Source organism: Notolabrus celidotus, chromosome 16, assembly GCF_009762535.1.
Source record: "Notolabrus celidotus isolate fNotCel1 chromosome 16, fNotCel1.pri, whole genome shotgun sequence".
Classification (NCBI taxonomy): domain Eukaryota; kingdom Metazoa; phylum Chordata; class Actinopteri; order Labriformes; family Labridae; genus Notolabrus; species Notolabrus celidotus.
In genome coordinates, this window is record NC_048287.1 from 30,283,701 (window position 1) to 30,296,633 (window position 12,933).

The window sequence follows — 12,933 nt, forward strand, 5'->3', positions numbered from 1 at the left end:
TGTATGTGTGTGTGTGTGTGTCAGAGTACGTGTCAGAGTGTGTGTGTGTTACCTGGGGTGAGGTGCAGGGAGGGCACGTCTCCCTCCATCCCTGAGCTGAGTGCTGCTCGCTCGGCCATGGACTTCAGGCTGCTCAGAGGCTCCTGGGGCTGATGAGGAAAGACAAAGAGACTCATGGGAAATCAGATCCTGCCTGACGTCTCGAAACCGTTTTCACATAACGTTAAAATCGTCTTCAAACAAAGACGACGACGATGATGATATTCAGGAAAATCAACGTCTCTCCCCTCATTCCCAGAACATTTTAGACCCAAACAACAAGAAGGTGAGGCGGTCTTCATCCAACAAACATCCTCAGCAGCTATTTCAGATTCTTATTCTTATTTCAGTCTTTGATTTTTGTCACATTTCCTCTCTTTAAAATAATTCATGTAGTGGATCAGGTGTTTGTATCAGGGTTGCACCAAGTGTTCAAATTTACAACATTTCACTTGTTGTAATATCTGAAGTTAAATAATTCAGCATGTCCCTGCAAAAGAGTCAAAAGAAACCATTCTTTCTGTGACCACCGTGACTATATTTTGATTCTCCTGATTCAAATAAAAAGGCCATGAACACAAAATACAGGGTATGGGAGGTAGAGCCTTGAGCTATCAGGCACCTCCCCTTTGGAATCATGTACCAGTCAGGGTCCAGGAGGCAGACACCCTCTCTACTTTAAGAGTAGGCTTCAAACTTTCCTTTTTGATAAAGCTTATAGTTAGAGCTGGATCAGGCTTGGACCAGCTCTTAGTTATGCTGCTATAGGCTTATGGCTCGTTTCCACCAAGTGGTCTGGTATGGATCAGTACAGCTTCGTACGGGTCGGATTGCGTTTCTTCCCAAAGTCCACTGCAGATTTAAACATGGCAGGGTTATGTGTTGTTCTTTATTACTGCTGTCACACAGGAAGTGATGATTCTTTCGACCAATCAACAGACTGCAGTGTTTCTAGCTCCACCTTCTGGCACCCCAACAGAATGGTACCAAAATGTGGGATGGTATGGCTCGGTTATTTGGGGACCTGTCCCGGTTTTAGTCAATGGAAACGCCACAAAATGCGTGCCGTACCGAGACGAACCGAACTGAACCGCTTGGTGGAAACGGCTTTAGACTGAAACACTGGGATCCTTTCTCACCCCCTTCCACTCAACCCACTCATCACTTCTTTTAACTCTTCCTGTCCCATTAAAGTTACTAACCATAGACCTTTCTGGAGTCCCTGAGCTCCCTTGTCTCGTAGGTTCCTCTGGATCTGCAGTAGTCGTCCTCCTGCTGTGGACGTTCTGGACTCCAGCAGCAACAGCTACTACTACTCGTCTTATCACTATCACCGCTCCCTCTCTCTCTTATTCTCCTCTATCTGTCTTTCCAGACCCAACTCGGTCGAGGCAGATGCCTGTCTAACATGAGTCTGGTCCTGCTGGAGGTTTCTGCCTGTTAAAAGGAAGTTTGTCCTCTCTGCTGTAACTAGCTAAATACTTTGAGGTGCAATGCTCATGGTGGATTAAGGTGGGGTAAGACTGAGTCATATCCTGTCTTGGTGTTGGGTCATAATTTGACATAGAGTGGTCTAGACCTGCTGTGTTTGTAAAAGCGTCTTGAGATAATATATCCTGGTTGCATGATAAAGAAGTTGTTACTCCTTCATTCTTGCTTACACTGACTTTTCCCAAATATGTGCAGCTAGCCTCTCACGTTAGCACACCCTGACTTTACAGGAGACATCCGAGCAAACTCAGGGTGAAAATTTAAGCAACTTCAGCCGTGCATGGTCTCATTATTCATCGTTTGTTTAGCGTTGACGTCTTGCGTTGTTTGCTTGTCGTGACTTTCTCACCTTGATGCTGTCCGAGGACTGAGAGAAGGACAGCGGGCCGTTCAGCAGGCTGCCTCCGCTCATGGTTTTGGCCTCGCTGTAGAACGCCGGAGACGGAGAGCTGGATGACAGACTCAAGGAGCCGAGTAAACTGGGACCAGTGTCCTTACTGGAAGAGGAGGAGGAGAGAGGAGATGAGATATTTTTCTCCACTCTAAACATCAGGATGAATCTCAAATGTGCTCAGATGATAAAAACTCATGATACTCACGGCTGATTGGCTGTCGAGGTCAAAGACGAAGATTGGCTGATTTGTGATTGGCTGGCACTGTTGAGGGCGGAGTCCATTGCGCTGTCTGCTACCACAGTGCTGTAACCTGTGACAAAACGAGCGTTGGATTAGTTACCGCCCAGACAAAGAGACTCTCTGTACGTTGAAGGATGAAACAAAGTTAGCTTCATGTGTCAGAGTAAAAAGAGGCGGAGCTAAAAGAAGTTAAATAAATGTTTGACTTTCAGATCTTTAATTTTAAGAGTGTAAACTTGTATATAGAAGGTTTCAGGTCATTACCATCGTGGGTCCAAACCAGAGCGTCGTTCTTCATCAGATACTCACTGCCGCTTCCGTTCTGCTTCTGCTGGCTCGGCGGCCGGATGGACAGCGACGAGTTTCCTCCCACCACGCCGCTCCCCACCGGTCCTGAGCTACCTGCGTTACTCCCGATGACTCCCACTCCACTCCCGGGTGCTAAACCTCCCACCGGGCTCAGCGACACCAAAGAAGACCCCTGCATCCCCGACTGACCGGAGCTCAAACCCAGGATCCCGGAGCTGATGCTGTTCGCTCCGGGCGCCGCTCCCAGCAGACCTCCAGTCGTGGACGTCGGCCCGCCGACTGTGATGCTCCCGCTGCCGATGGAGCCCAGTCCGGTGTTGCTCCCTGTGGTCATGACCCCGCCGAGAGAGCCAGGGAGACCTGAGCTGAGGGTCCCTGCAGCGGCGGCCTGAGCGTAGGGTGCTGGGGTGGAGCTGGACAGGAGGCTCGCCATGCTGCTGAGGGACGCCGGCATCCCTGACAGGCCGAGACCTCCAGACATGGGGCTGGTGGCAATGGAGCCCGACATGCCTCCTTTTCCCAGAGACAGACCCAGACTGAGGCCCAGACTGTTGGAGGTCTGCGGGGGTCCTGACAGAGACGGGAGCTGGGAGGATGAAGAGAGGAGCCCCTGTGTGCTGACGTTGGGGGGAGAGGAGGCGGTGGGGGCGGGGTAGCTGTTGCTGGGGGTGGGGATGGGGATGGGAGCAGAGGTGGAGGACAGGACTGAGATCTTGGGCTGCTGCTGCTGCTGCTGCTGCTGGGCTGACGGGTGGGGCGGCTGCTGGGTGGCGTTGCTGTAGCTGCCGGCGGAGGTGTGAGAGAGGAGACTCCCAGAGTTCAGGAGGAGACTGCCGCCCCCAGAGCCGCTGCTGCTGCCTCCCACTGGGATGGTGGTCATCGAGACCAGGGAGGATGAGGTCAGACCCGAGACGGAGCAGGAAGAAGAAGAGGAGGAGGAGGAGGATGAGGAGGAGGAGGAAGACGATAACGAGGAGGAGGGGTTTCCGTTCTTCACAGGTGACTGAAAAAGAAGAAGGAGGACGTTTACGTTAAGATGAGGTGGTGTTCACGACGGGAAGTTTCCTTGAGGAGTTAAAAGTCACGGCGACTTCACGATGAGGACGTCTCATTCAAACATGGCTCCGGATTTCATGTGGTTTTAAAACACCCGGAGGAAAACATAAGGTAGCTTAGATGTTACCCAGCACAGAGAGGAATAACGCTCGTCCATTTTTCCTGCTTCCAACACGTCATCTCTCAGGACAGAAAGCTCACCTGCTGCTTCACACATCCCCCCACTGACAGGTGTAAAGAGATAATCAGTGATATTCACGTCACCTGTCAGAGCTCATTATGTTCCCCTGATGTGAAGAAGGTGCAGAAGAAACAAGAAGAGGGAGAAGATATTCTATTTTTCACTCTATTTCTAGTGGTTTTATTCATCTGAGACTCTTATATTTACCTTTTAAATGTTTTCTTAATCACTGTAAAGCTTGCATTTGATTTGTATGAAAGGTGCTCTATAAATAAAGCTTGATTGATTGATTAAGAATGCGACTTCCATATTTCTTTGAGACAGAAGTGACTTTAAAGCCTCTGAAAACATAAATGGAATATTTAAAATTCATATAGAATATCAGAATGTAATGTGTAATGAAGCTTCAACAAAAATGAGTGAAAATAAACATCGACAACTATGAAAAAACTCTTATTCTATTTTATTGTGGGCGTGGCCTAACTCTTTGATTGACAGGTCAAGAGAGTTCACAGCCTGCCTGTTTGAGCCGTCTGACTCTGAATCTAAAGACATTAAAACTCCAGAATCTTAAAATTATTCATTTCAAATGGTCTCTGAGTGCTGAGTCACAATTTCGGAATCAGGACTTCTATCATTTATTAGTCTTATCACTCCTTAGTCTCCGGGCATCAGGGCCATGGGACGCCCTGAGCAGAGGAGGCTGAAGTGTAGTATGTGCACGCAGAGGAGCTCGGCTCCGGGTGTCAGACCGAGCTGTTTGTCTAAACTCTGAGCTGTTAGGGGAAAGTTATTGAACCGGTCCTGGGGACAGTTATTGAACCAGTCCTAGGGATAGTTAGTGAACCGGTCCTGGGGACAGTTATTGAACCAGTCCTAGGGATAGTTAGTGAACCGGTCCTGGGGAAAGTTATTGAACCGGTCCTGGGGAAAGCTAGTGAAGCGGTCATGGGGAAAGTTAGTGAACCGGTCCTGATGAAAGTTAGTGATCCGGTCCTGGGCAAAGTTAGTGAACCATTCCTGGGGAAAGTTAGTGAACCAGTCCTGGGGAAAGTTAGTGGACCTGTCCTGGGGAAAGTTAGTGAACTAGTCCTGGGGAAAGCTAGTGAAGCGGTCATGGGGAAAGTTAGTGAACCAGTCCTGGGGAAAGTTAGTGGACCGGTCCTGGGGAAAGTAAGTGAACCAGTCCAGGGGAAAATTAGTGAACCGGTCCAGGGGAAAGTTAGTGAACCAGTCCTAGGGAAAGTTATTGAACCAGGGAAAGTTAGTGAACCGGTCCTGGGGAAAGTTAGTGAACCGGTCCTGGGGAAAGTTAGTGAACCGGTCCTGGGGAAAGTTAGTGAACCAGTCCTAGGGAAAGTTAGTGAACCGGTCCTGGGGAAATGAGCTGAGCATGTGCGGGACTGCTTTAGCCACAAAAACTTAACCGGTAATACTTCAATAATGGATAAATGTTCAGTTCTAATATTTTTCATATACATATATATAGCATGTAAATGTGACTCTAAATATCATAGGTAGAACGATTTGGTTGATTTGGGTTACCAGAGGCTTAAAACGTGGTATTTTGTGCTTCCTCATGCTCTTACTTCTCCAGATATCTTTCAGATTTTTAGATGTTTATGACTCGACTGTCCAGTAGCTTTATTCATCACATGCCTGTGTGTTTGTTTGCAACACTGGTCCAAAAATATGGAAGAGTAATGTCAATATCTCAACATGAGAACCAAGAAGAAGAGATCTGATTTGATGTTGAACTTATCCGGCCTTTCTTTTTGTAAAGTGTCCCTGGGTGACTTTAGGTCTGATGGTTTTATCCACTCATGAATCATTTAGGTGTTTCAGGAACTTCAGGAGGCTTTGGGATCAGCGTCATGTTTGCAGATCGTCCTGTACTTCCTCAGAGTTTCAGAGAATCAGAGAGAGAGACTTCGACCTCAGCGTTTTTCAGACTCACCTGACTGACTTCGCTGTCTGTTGAACGTCCCCGCTTCTTGTCATCTTCTGAGTTCTCCTGAAAAACAGACAAAAGGGACGAAACGTGAGGCCGGGGAGAGAAACACAGAGACAGAATAAGAGGAGATAAAAGAGCGTCTGAGTGAAGGCTTCTGGTTCAGATCTGGACGTTAAACTCAAACTTTAATGACGGCTGCACTCAAGCTCTCTGTGAAATCCTTTCCATGAACTTTCCTCTGATGATTAAAAGTTAAACAATCACATTTCCCATGGACCACTGCGGCGTACATCTCTCATCTTTACGTTCCCTTTCATGCTGAAGTGAAACTCCATTTCATCAGCCTTAAACAATACCCCACCCACCATTCAGACACATTAAAGCTATAATAACTCGCTGCGCGCGGAGCGTGGGCGGAGGAAGAAAGAGCGGATGATATGATGACAGCGGAGGAGAACAATGAGAGCAGATGGTAGGGCGATACAGCAGCACATACAAAGGCAATTATCCTACACGCACATGTGATATATGAACCTGACTTTACTCCAGTTAATGCAACACTGCGGCTACGTTTCATGAATTAAAAAACCTGACAGGTTGTGTGCAAAAGTTACCGTAGTGCAAGTCGCAGGCGAGGGAGGTATGGGCGAGGACGAGGTGGTGGATGTGGGCGTGCTGCTGGAGTGCTGGAAGATCTCGTCCTCCAAGTGCGAGTGTCCCGGTGGGGAGGTGGCGACCAGCGTCTGAGCTGGAGGGGCGAGCGCAGAGAGCAGAGAGGAGAGTTCAGTTTATGATAGTTTATATTTTTGCAATTAAATAAAAAGTAAACGCTTCCTGAACTTACGGATGTCTTCCAGGTCCAGATCGTCGTAAAGAAACTCGTTCTCCTCGAAGTCTGGATCCTGCGACGAGTCGAGATAATACTCCACATCGTCCTTTAAGAAGAGGGAACAAAGAACACAGAGAGATGATGAGTTTATTAATATAAACACACGCTAACATGCAGCCTAAGTATTTCCATTTAGTGCAACTCAGAAAAAGACTGCAGATGTAACAGCACGACAACTTTTGATAACAAATAAATCCTGATGCATGGTGGAGTGTGTTCCATTAGACCGTTTGCACAATTTAACCCATGGTAAGTCTTCATTTCAAGACTTTTCCGTGCACATTTTAAAGATCTGACTCCAATCTGAGGGCCAGAAGAAACCCCCTAGATCATCTTTTCAGAGGCCATTTTTGATGTTACTTTTAGAGTGCATACAAAAAAGACTCCTTATGATAGAAATGAAATCCAAGCTGCAAGACATCTTGGATTTTAGAAATGAGCTAACCTTGATCTTCCTGACGGAGTCGACCTGCACTGAGTCGTTGTCCAGCATCCTCAGGATGGTCTCCAGCATCCGGATGTGGTGTCGATGTTTCTCCACGAACTTCTTCAGTTCTTCAATCCGGTCTTGTTTTTGCTGAAGGAGCGAAAAAAAACAAGTCGAGTTAAAATCAGTCGTTCAAAAACTCAAGAGACACTGAGAAATGTTTTTCAGCTTCAGATTGTTTCAGATCAGCGTGATTATTTAAGATCTGACGTCTCATATTTAGTCGTTCTAAAGCTTTAACTCTGATAGTTTTATTTGTTTATTCAACTTTCTGCAGAAATTATTTCTGACATGAACAAAACAGAACAGAAAAAAATGGATCAAAACAGAACAGAATGGAAGGGATCAAAGCAGAAAAGAACAAAATAGAACAAAAAAGATGGGAACAGAATGGATCAAAACAGAGTGGAACAGATTGGGTCAAAACACAACGGAATGGAGTGGATCAAAACAGAAAAGAACAAAACAGAGTGGAACAGAATAGATCAAAACAGAATTGAACAGAATGGGTCCAAACAGAACAGAACAGACCACAATAGATCAAAGCAGAATGGAATGGAATGGATCAAAACAGAAAGGAACAGAATAGATCAAAACACAACGGAATGGAGTGGATCAAAAAAGAAAAGAACAAAACAGAGTGGAACAGAATAGATCAAAACAGAATTGAAGAGAATGGGTCCAAACGGAACAGAACAGAACAGATCACAATAGATCAAAGCAGAATGGAATGGATCAAAACAAAAAGGAACAGAATAGATCAAAACACAACGGAATGGAGTGGATCAAAACAGAATAGAACAAAACATAATTGAACAGAATGGGTCCAAATAGACGAAACAGAATAGATCAAAACACAATGGAATGGAATGGATCAAAACACAATGGAAAGGATCAAAACAGAAAAGAACAAAATGGATCAAATAGAATGGAGCACAATAGTTCAAAGCAGAACGGAACAGAATAGATAAAAACAGAATCGAACAGAATGGGTCCAAACAGAACAGAACAGATCAGAATAGATCAAAGCAGAATGGAATGGATCAAAACAGAAAGGAACAGAATGGATCAAAAACACTTAGAAAGTTTTTAGCTTCAGATTGTTTCAGATCAACATGATTATTTAGAATCTGACGTCTCATATTTAGTCGTTTTAAAGCTTTAACTGATATTTATATCTGTTTACTCAACTTTCTGCAGAAATTATTTCTGACATGAACAAAACAGAACAGAAAAAAATTGATCATAATGGAGTGGAAGGGATCAAAGCAGAAAAGAACAAAATAGAACAAAAGAGATGGGAACAGATTGGGTCCAAACAGAGCAGAACAGAATAGATCAAAGCAGAATGGAATGGATCAAAACAGAAAAGAACAGAATAGAACAAAACAAGTGGGAACAAAATTGATCAAAAACACTCAAGAAAAACACTTAGAAAGTTTTTAGCTTCAGATTGTTTCAGATCAACGTGATTATTTAGAGGAATCTGACGTCTCATTTGTAGTCGTTTTAAAGCTTTATCTCTGACATCTATTATATATTTGTATATTCAACTTTTTGCAGAAATTATTTCTGACCTATATTCTTCTGCTGTTGTCGTTTTATAATTTTGTCCATGCTGGATTTTTTGTCCTTACTTAAACTCCATTTTTTCCCATTTAAAGCACTTTCAGCTCCATGTTTGTAGTAAAGCAGCTTTATAAATAAAGTTGAATTTATTTGAATTCAATAACAAACAAAAAACAAATATTAAGGGTATTTTTTCGTTTCACGTAAACGCCCTTTTTAATGTATTATTCGATCTAAAGTGGTGATTTCTAACATCCTGGGGCTGAAAAGTCGCCTTCCTCGGACGTAAATGAGAAACAGTTTGAATAATTGAAGGAGTGAAACGGTAAAGAAAACATTATAATGTAAAACCTGTTCGGACCTGAATAAAACTCGTGTTAAATTATGAAGTAAAACATGCAGAAGTGAGGACGTTCAGCAGCAGCATGAGAGCGGCTCCATGAGCACTTTGAGGTTTTATGCATCATGAAGCACAGCCACAGCGGCGCGGTGTGATTTAATATTTAATTCTCCTGCACAGTTAATTCATACATGTTGTAAAGCACTTAAACTTCATTTATTTTGTATTCCTACGCTCCTGTTCATTTTTATATATCAGACCTAAAAGGTGGCTCCGAGTGTTTTTAAAACAACAAATCTGGAGTCATGTTTGGATGAAATGTGGGGAGCAGAATCGGAGCACACGTGTGAGTCTGTGCTTCGCTGAGCTGATGTGATTAGAAGAAACACAGGCTGTAAAAATCACTTTGGACTCGTGTTGTTGTTGTCCGGACGCTGCTGGGCCGCGTTAGAGGAGGCAGCAGAGTGGAACGTATTAAAGTGTTTCATCACAGAACATGTTAATGCTGCTGCAGCACATGTACGGAACATGAGGGAGCTTCTGAGTGCAAACACACACCGGTGATTAACCCGACAAACTACAGAAAATCTGACATTTAGAGGTGTATTATGTTACAAACGATCATAAGAGGCAACATATAACAGACTGATGATGACATGATTCTGGAATGCTCTCCTTTCTGGTCTTCCAAAGAACACAATTAACAAACTGCAGTTAATACAAAATGCAGCAGCTAGAGTTTTAACGAGGACCAGAAGGAGAGCACACATTACGCCTATTTTAAAATCTTTACATTGGCTGCCTGTTGCTTTTCGTATTGATTTTATAATTATTTTACTGGTTTTTAAGGCACTGCATGGCCTTGCACCAGACTACATCTCAGAGATGCTTTTAGTATATAAACCAGGTAGGTCTCTCAGATCCTCCGGCTCCTCCCTTTTAGCTGTTCCTCAGAGCAGAACTAAAACATTTGGTGACGCTGCTTTCAGCCACTACGCTCCCAAACTATGGAACAGCCTGCCGGAGGATCTGAGAGGAGCTGATGGAGATATTGAGACTTTTAAACGTAAACTAAAAACTTATTTATTCAGTCTGGCTTTTATGTAGGGTTTAACAATTTTATTACCTACCTTTTACTTTAATATTGATTTAAATGTTGCTTTATTATTTTAGTAATTTTAACTGTTATCTTATTCTATTTTTATGTATTTACTCATTCATTTATTTAATTTGTATTTATCTACTCAGTTTTATTGATATTTTTCAGCCTTAGTTTTATTTTTCAACTCTTATCCTTGCCTTTTAAATCTATTTATTTTAACTATTTTTATTTCTTAATTTTGATGCTTTAACTTATTTTAATTACACATATTTTATTTTGGTGTGCATTGGTCTCTATTTTATTTTATTTTTATGTTGTTCTTATTTTTAATTTGTATTTTTATTAGTTTTATTATTATTATTATTATCTTCCACTAAAATGTCTTGCCATTGTTTCATTTCTGCTTCTTTCTTGTTTTCAATCGCTGTAAAGCACTTTGGGTTGCATTTTATTTGCATGAAAGGTGCTATATAAATAAAGCTTGATTGATTGATTGATGATTCTGGTCAAAATCTCCTCATGACGATAATTCATTCTAAAAGCAAAACTACGCCAGGAACAACCTGGCCAAGCTGTCGTCTTTGATGAACATTTCTTTTCTCTATATATTCTTGTTGAAATTCTTGTACTGTACACCTTTTTGTTTGCTGCTGTAACTCCATGAATTTCCCCGGTTGAGGGATGAATAAAGGATTATCTTATCTTATCAAACACGTCATATCAATCAATCCACAGAGAGGAATGTGCATGTTTCAACTTTGCCTGTTGACGCCGTGGTAAAAATGTTAGAACTGAATGTGATAAAATAGAATGGAAAGGGACAGAATAGATCAAAACAGAACAGAAAGGAAAAGATCAAAACAGATCAGAACAGAATGGAACAGACAAAACAAATCAAAACAGAACAGAGAGGAATAGATCAAAACACATCAAAACAGAATGGATCTAAACAAAATAGATCAAAACACAACAGAATTGAACAAACAAAATAGATCAAAAGCGAAAAGAAAGGAATAGATCAAAAAAGAATGGAACAGACCAAATAGATCAAAACAGAACGGAAAAGAAAAGATCAAAACAGAACGGCACAAACAAAATAGATCAAAACAGAATGAAATAGAATAGATCAAAATAGAACGGTAAGGAATAAATCGAAACAGATCAAAACAGAATGGATCAAAACAAAATAGATCAAAACAGAACAGAAAGGAAAAGATCAAAACAGAATGGAACAGACCAAATAGATCAAAACAGAACGGAATAGAATAGATCAAAACAGAACGGAATGGAACAGACAAATAGATCAAAACAGAACGGAGAGGAATAGATCAAAACAGAATGTTATGGAATAGATCAAACAGAATGGGATAGATCAAACAGAATGGAATAGATCAAACAGAATGGAATAGATCAAACAGAATGGAATAGATCAAACAGAATGGAATAGATCAAAACAGAATGTTATGGAATAGATCAAACAGAATGTTATGGAATAGATCAAACAGAAGGGAATAGATCAAACAGAATGGAATAGATCAAACAGAATGGAATAGATCAAACAGAAGGGAATAGATCAAACAGAATGGAATAGATCAAACAGAATGGAATAGATCAAACAGAAGGGAATAGATCAAACAGAATGGAATAGATCAAACAGAAGGGAGAGGAATAGATCGAACAGAATGGAATAGATCAAACAGAAGGGAATAGATCAAAACAGAATGGAATAGATCAAACAGAATGGAATAGATCAAACAGAAGGGAATAGATCAAACAGAAGGGAATAGATCAAACAGAATGGAATAGATCAAACAGAATGGAATAGATCAAACAGAAGGGAATAGATCAAACAAAAGGGAACAGATCAAACAGAATGGAATAGATCAAACAGAATGGAACAGATCAAACAGAAGGGAATAGATCAAACAGAAGGGAATAGATCAAACAGAATGGAATAGATCAAACAGAACGGAATAGATCAAACAAAAGGGAACAGATCAAACAGAATGGAATAGATCAAACAGAATGGAACAGATCAAACAGAAGGGAATAGATCAAACAGAAGGGAATAGATCAAACAGAATGGAACAGATCAAACAGAACGGAATAGATCAAACAGAATGGAATAGATCAAACAGAATGGAATAGATAAAACAGAAGGGAATAGATCAAAACAGAACATAATAGAGAGCAGAACCCCATAACAATGATCTTGAATGTGAATAAAAATGTTTTATTTAATGTTAATTTTTCCAGCAAGGATGCTGATACAAACCGACTGTGGAATTGGAGGGTTTATCCTCTTTAGTTTAAAATTATTTCAGCACTTATTTTTACTCATTAACTCAGTTTGGTTTCGTTGATGTCGGATTTAAAACTAAGCTGTAACCAGATAGAAACCACAGAGAGACACTTGCTCAGTGTTTGGTCACTTTGTCTAATATGGAAGATTAGGAACTTATATCAGCGCTTCAGCTCTACTTGTTTTAGATTTCCACAGAGGAACACAGTCAGTCTCTCACTGTTGGACAGCTAAGCCACCCGATCAGACTGAAATAAATCCTGAATTGAAGTCCTCTCTGCAAATGTCATGTTCGTAACTTCAACAAGTAAAATAGAGAGAATAAAAATGATTCCAAAAAGACCGGTCTGCACTTTTTCTCTGGCGTTCAGATGATTTTTTCAGACATTGTAGGTACGAGGTACGAAGGCCATACGCAGGATTTGCTTGTTCTCATGTTCTCTGAAATCAATGCTGCTCGTCAAGGACAAAGTCAAAGAGGTTTTTCTCTAGATGAGGCCCCTGGAGAGGACTTTCAAAAGGAGAGTGAGAGAGAAAGCAAAAGAAGTGGTCAGCAAGGTTATCCTGATCCGCGCAGAC

General features: G+C 41.9%; 1 protein-coding gene across 4 annotated transcripts in view; it reads right to left on the reverse strand.

Moving 5' to 3' along the window:
• Nucleotides 1-12,933, reverse strand: part of LOC117827641 (CCR4-NOT transcription complex subunit 3-like) — a 53,307-nt gene that overhangs the window by 13,183 nt on the left and 27,191 nt on the right. For all 4 annotated transcript variants that reach the window (XM_034704265.1, XM_034704263.1, XM_034704264.1 and 1 more), the window contains exons 8-15: nt 7,000-7,131; nt 6,510-6,600; nt 6,280-6,413; nt 5,669-5,725; nt 2,430-3,477; nt 2,130-2,235; nt 1,880-2,027; nt 53-149 (exon numbers count right to left, since the gene is read on the reverse strand). In XM_034704265.1, the coding sequence (XP_034560156.1) occupies nt 53-149; nt 1,880-2,027; nt 2,130-2,235; nt 2,430-3,477; nt 5,669-5,725; nt 6,280-6,413; nt 6,510-6,600; nt 7,000-7,131 (1,813 nt within the window). The remainder of the gene's footprint in view (nt 1-52; nt 150-1,879; nt 2,028-2,129; nt 2,236-2,429; nt 3,478-5,668; nt 5,726-6,279; nt 6,414-6,509; nt 6,601-6,999; nt 7,132-12,933) is intronic.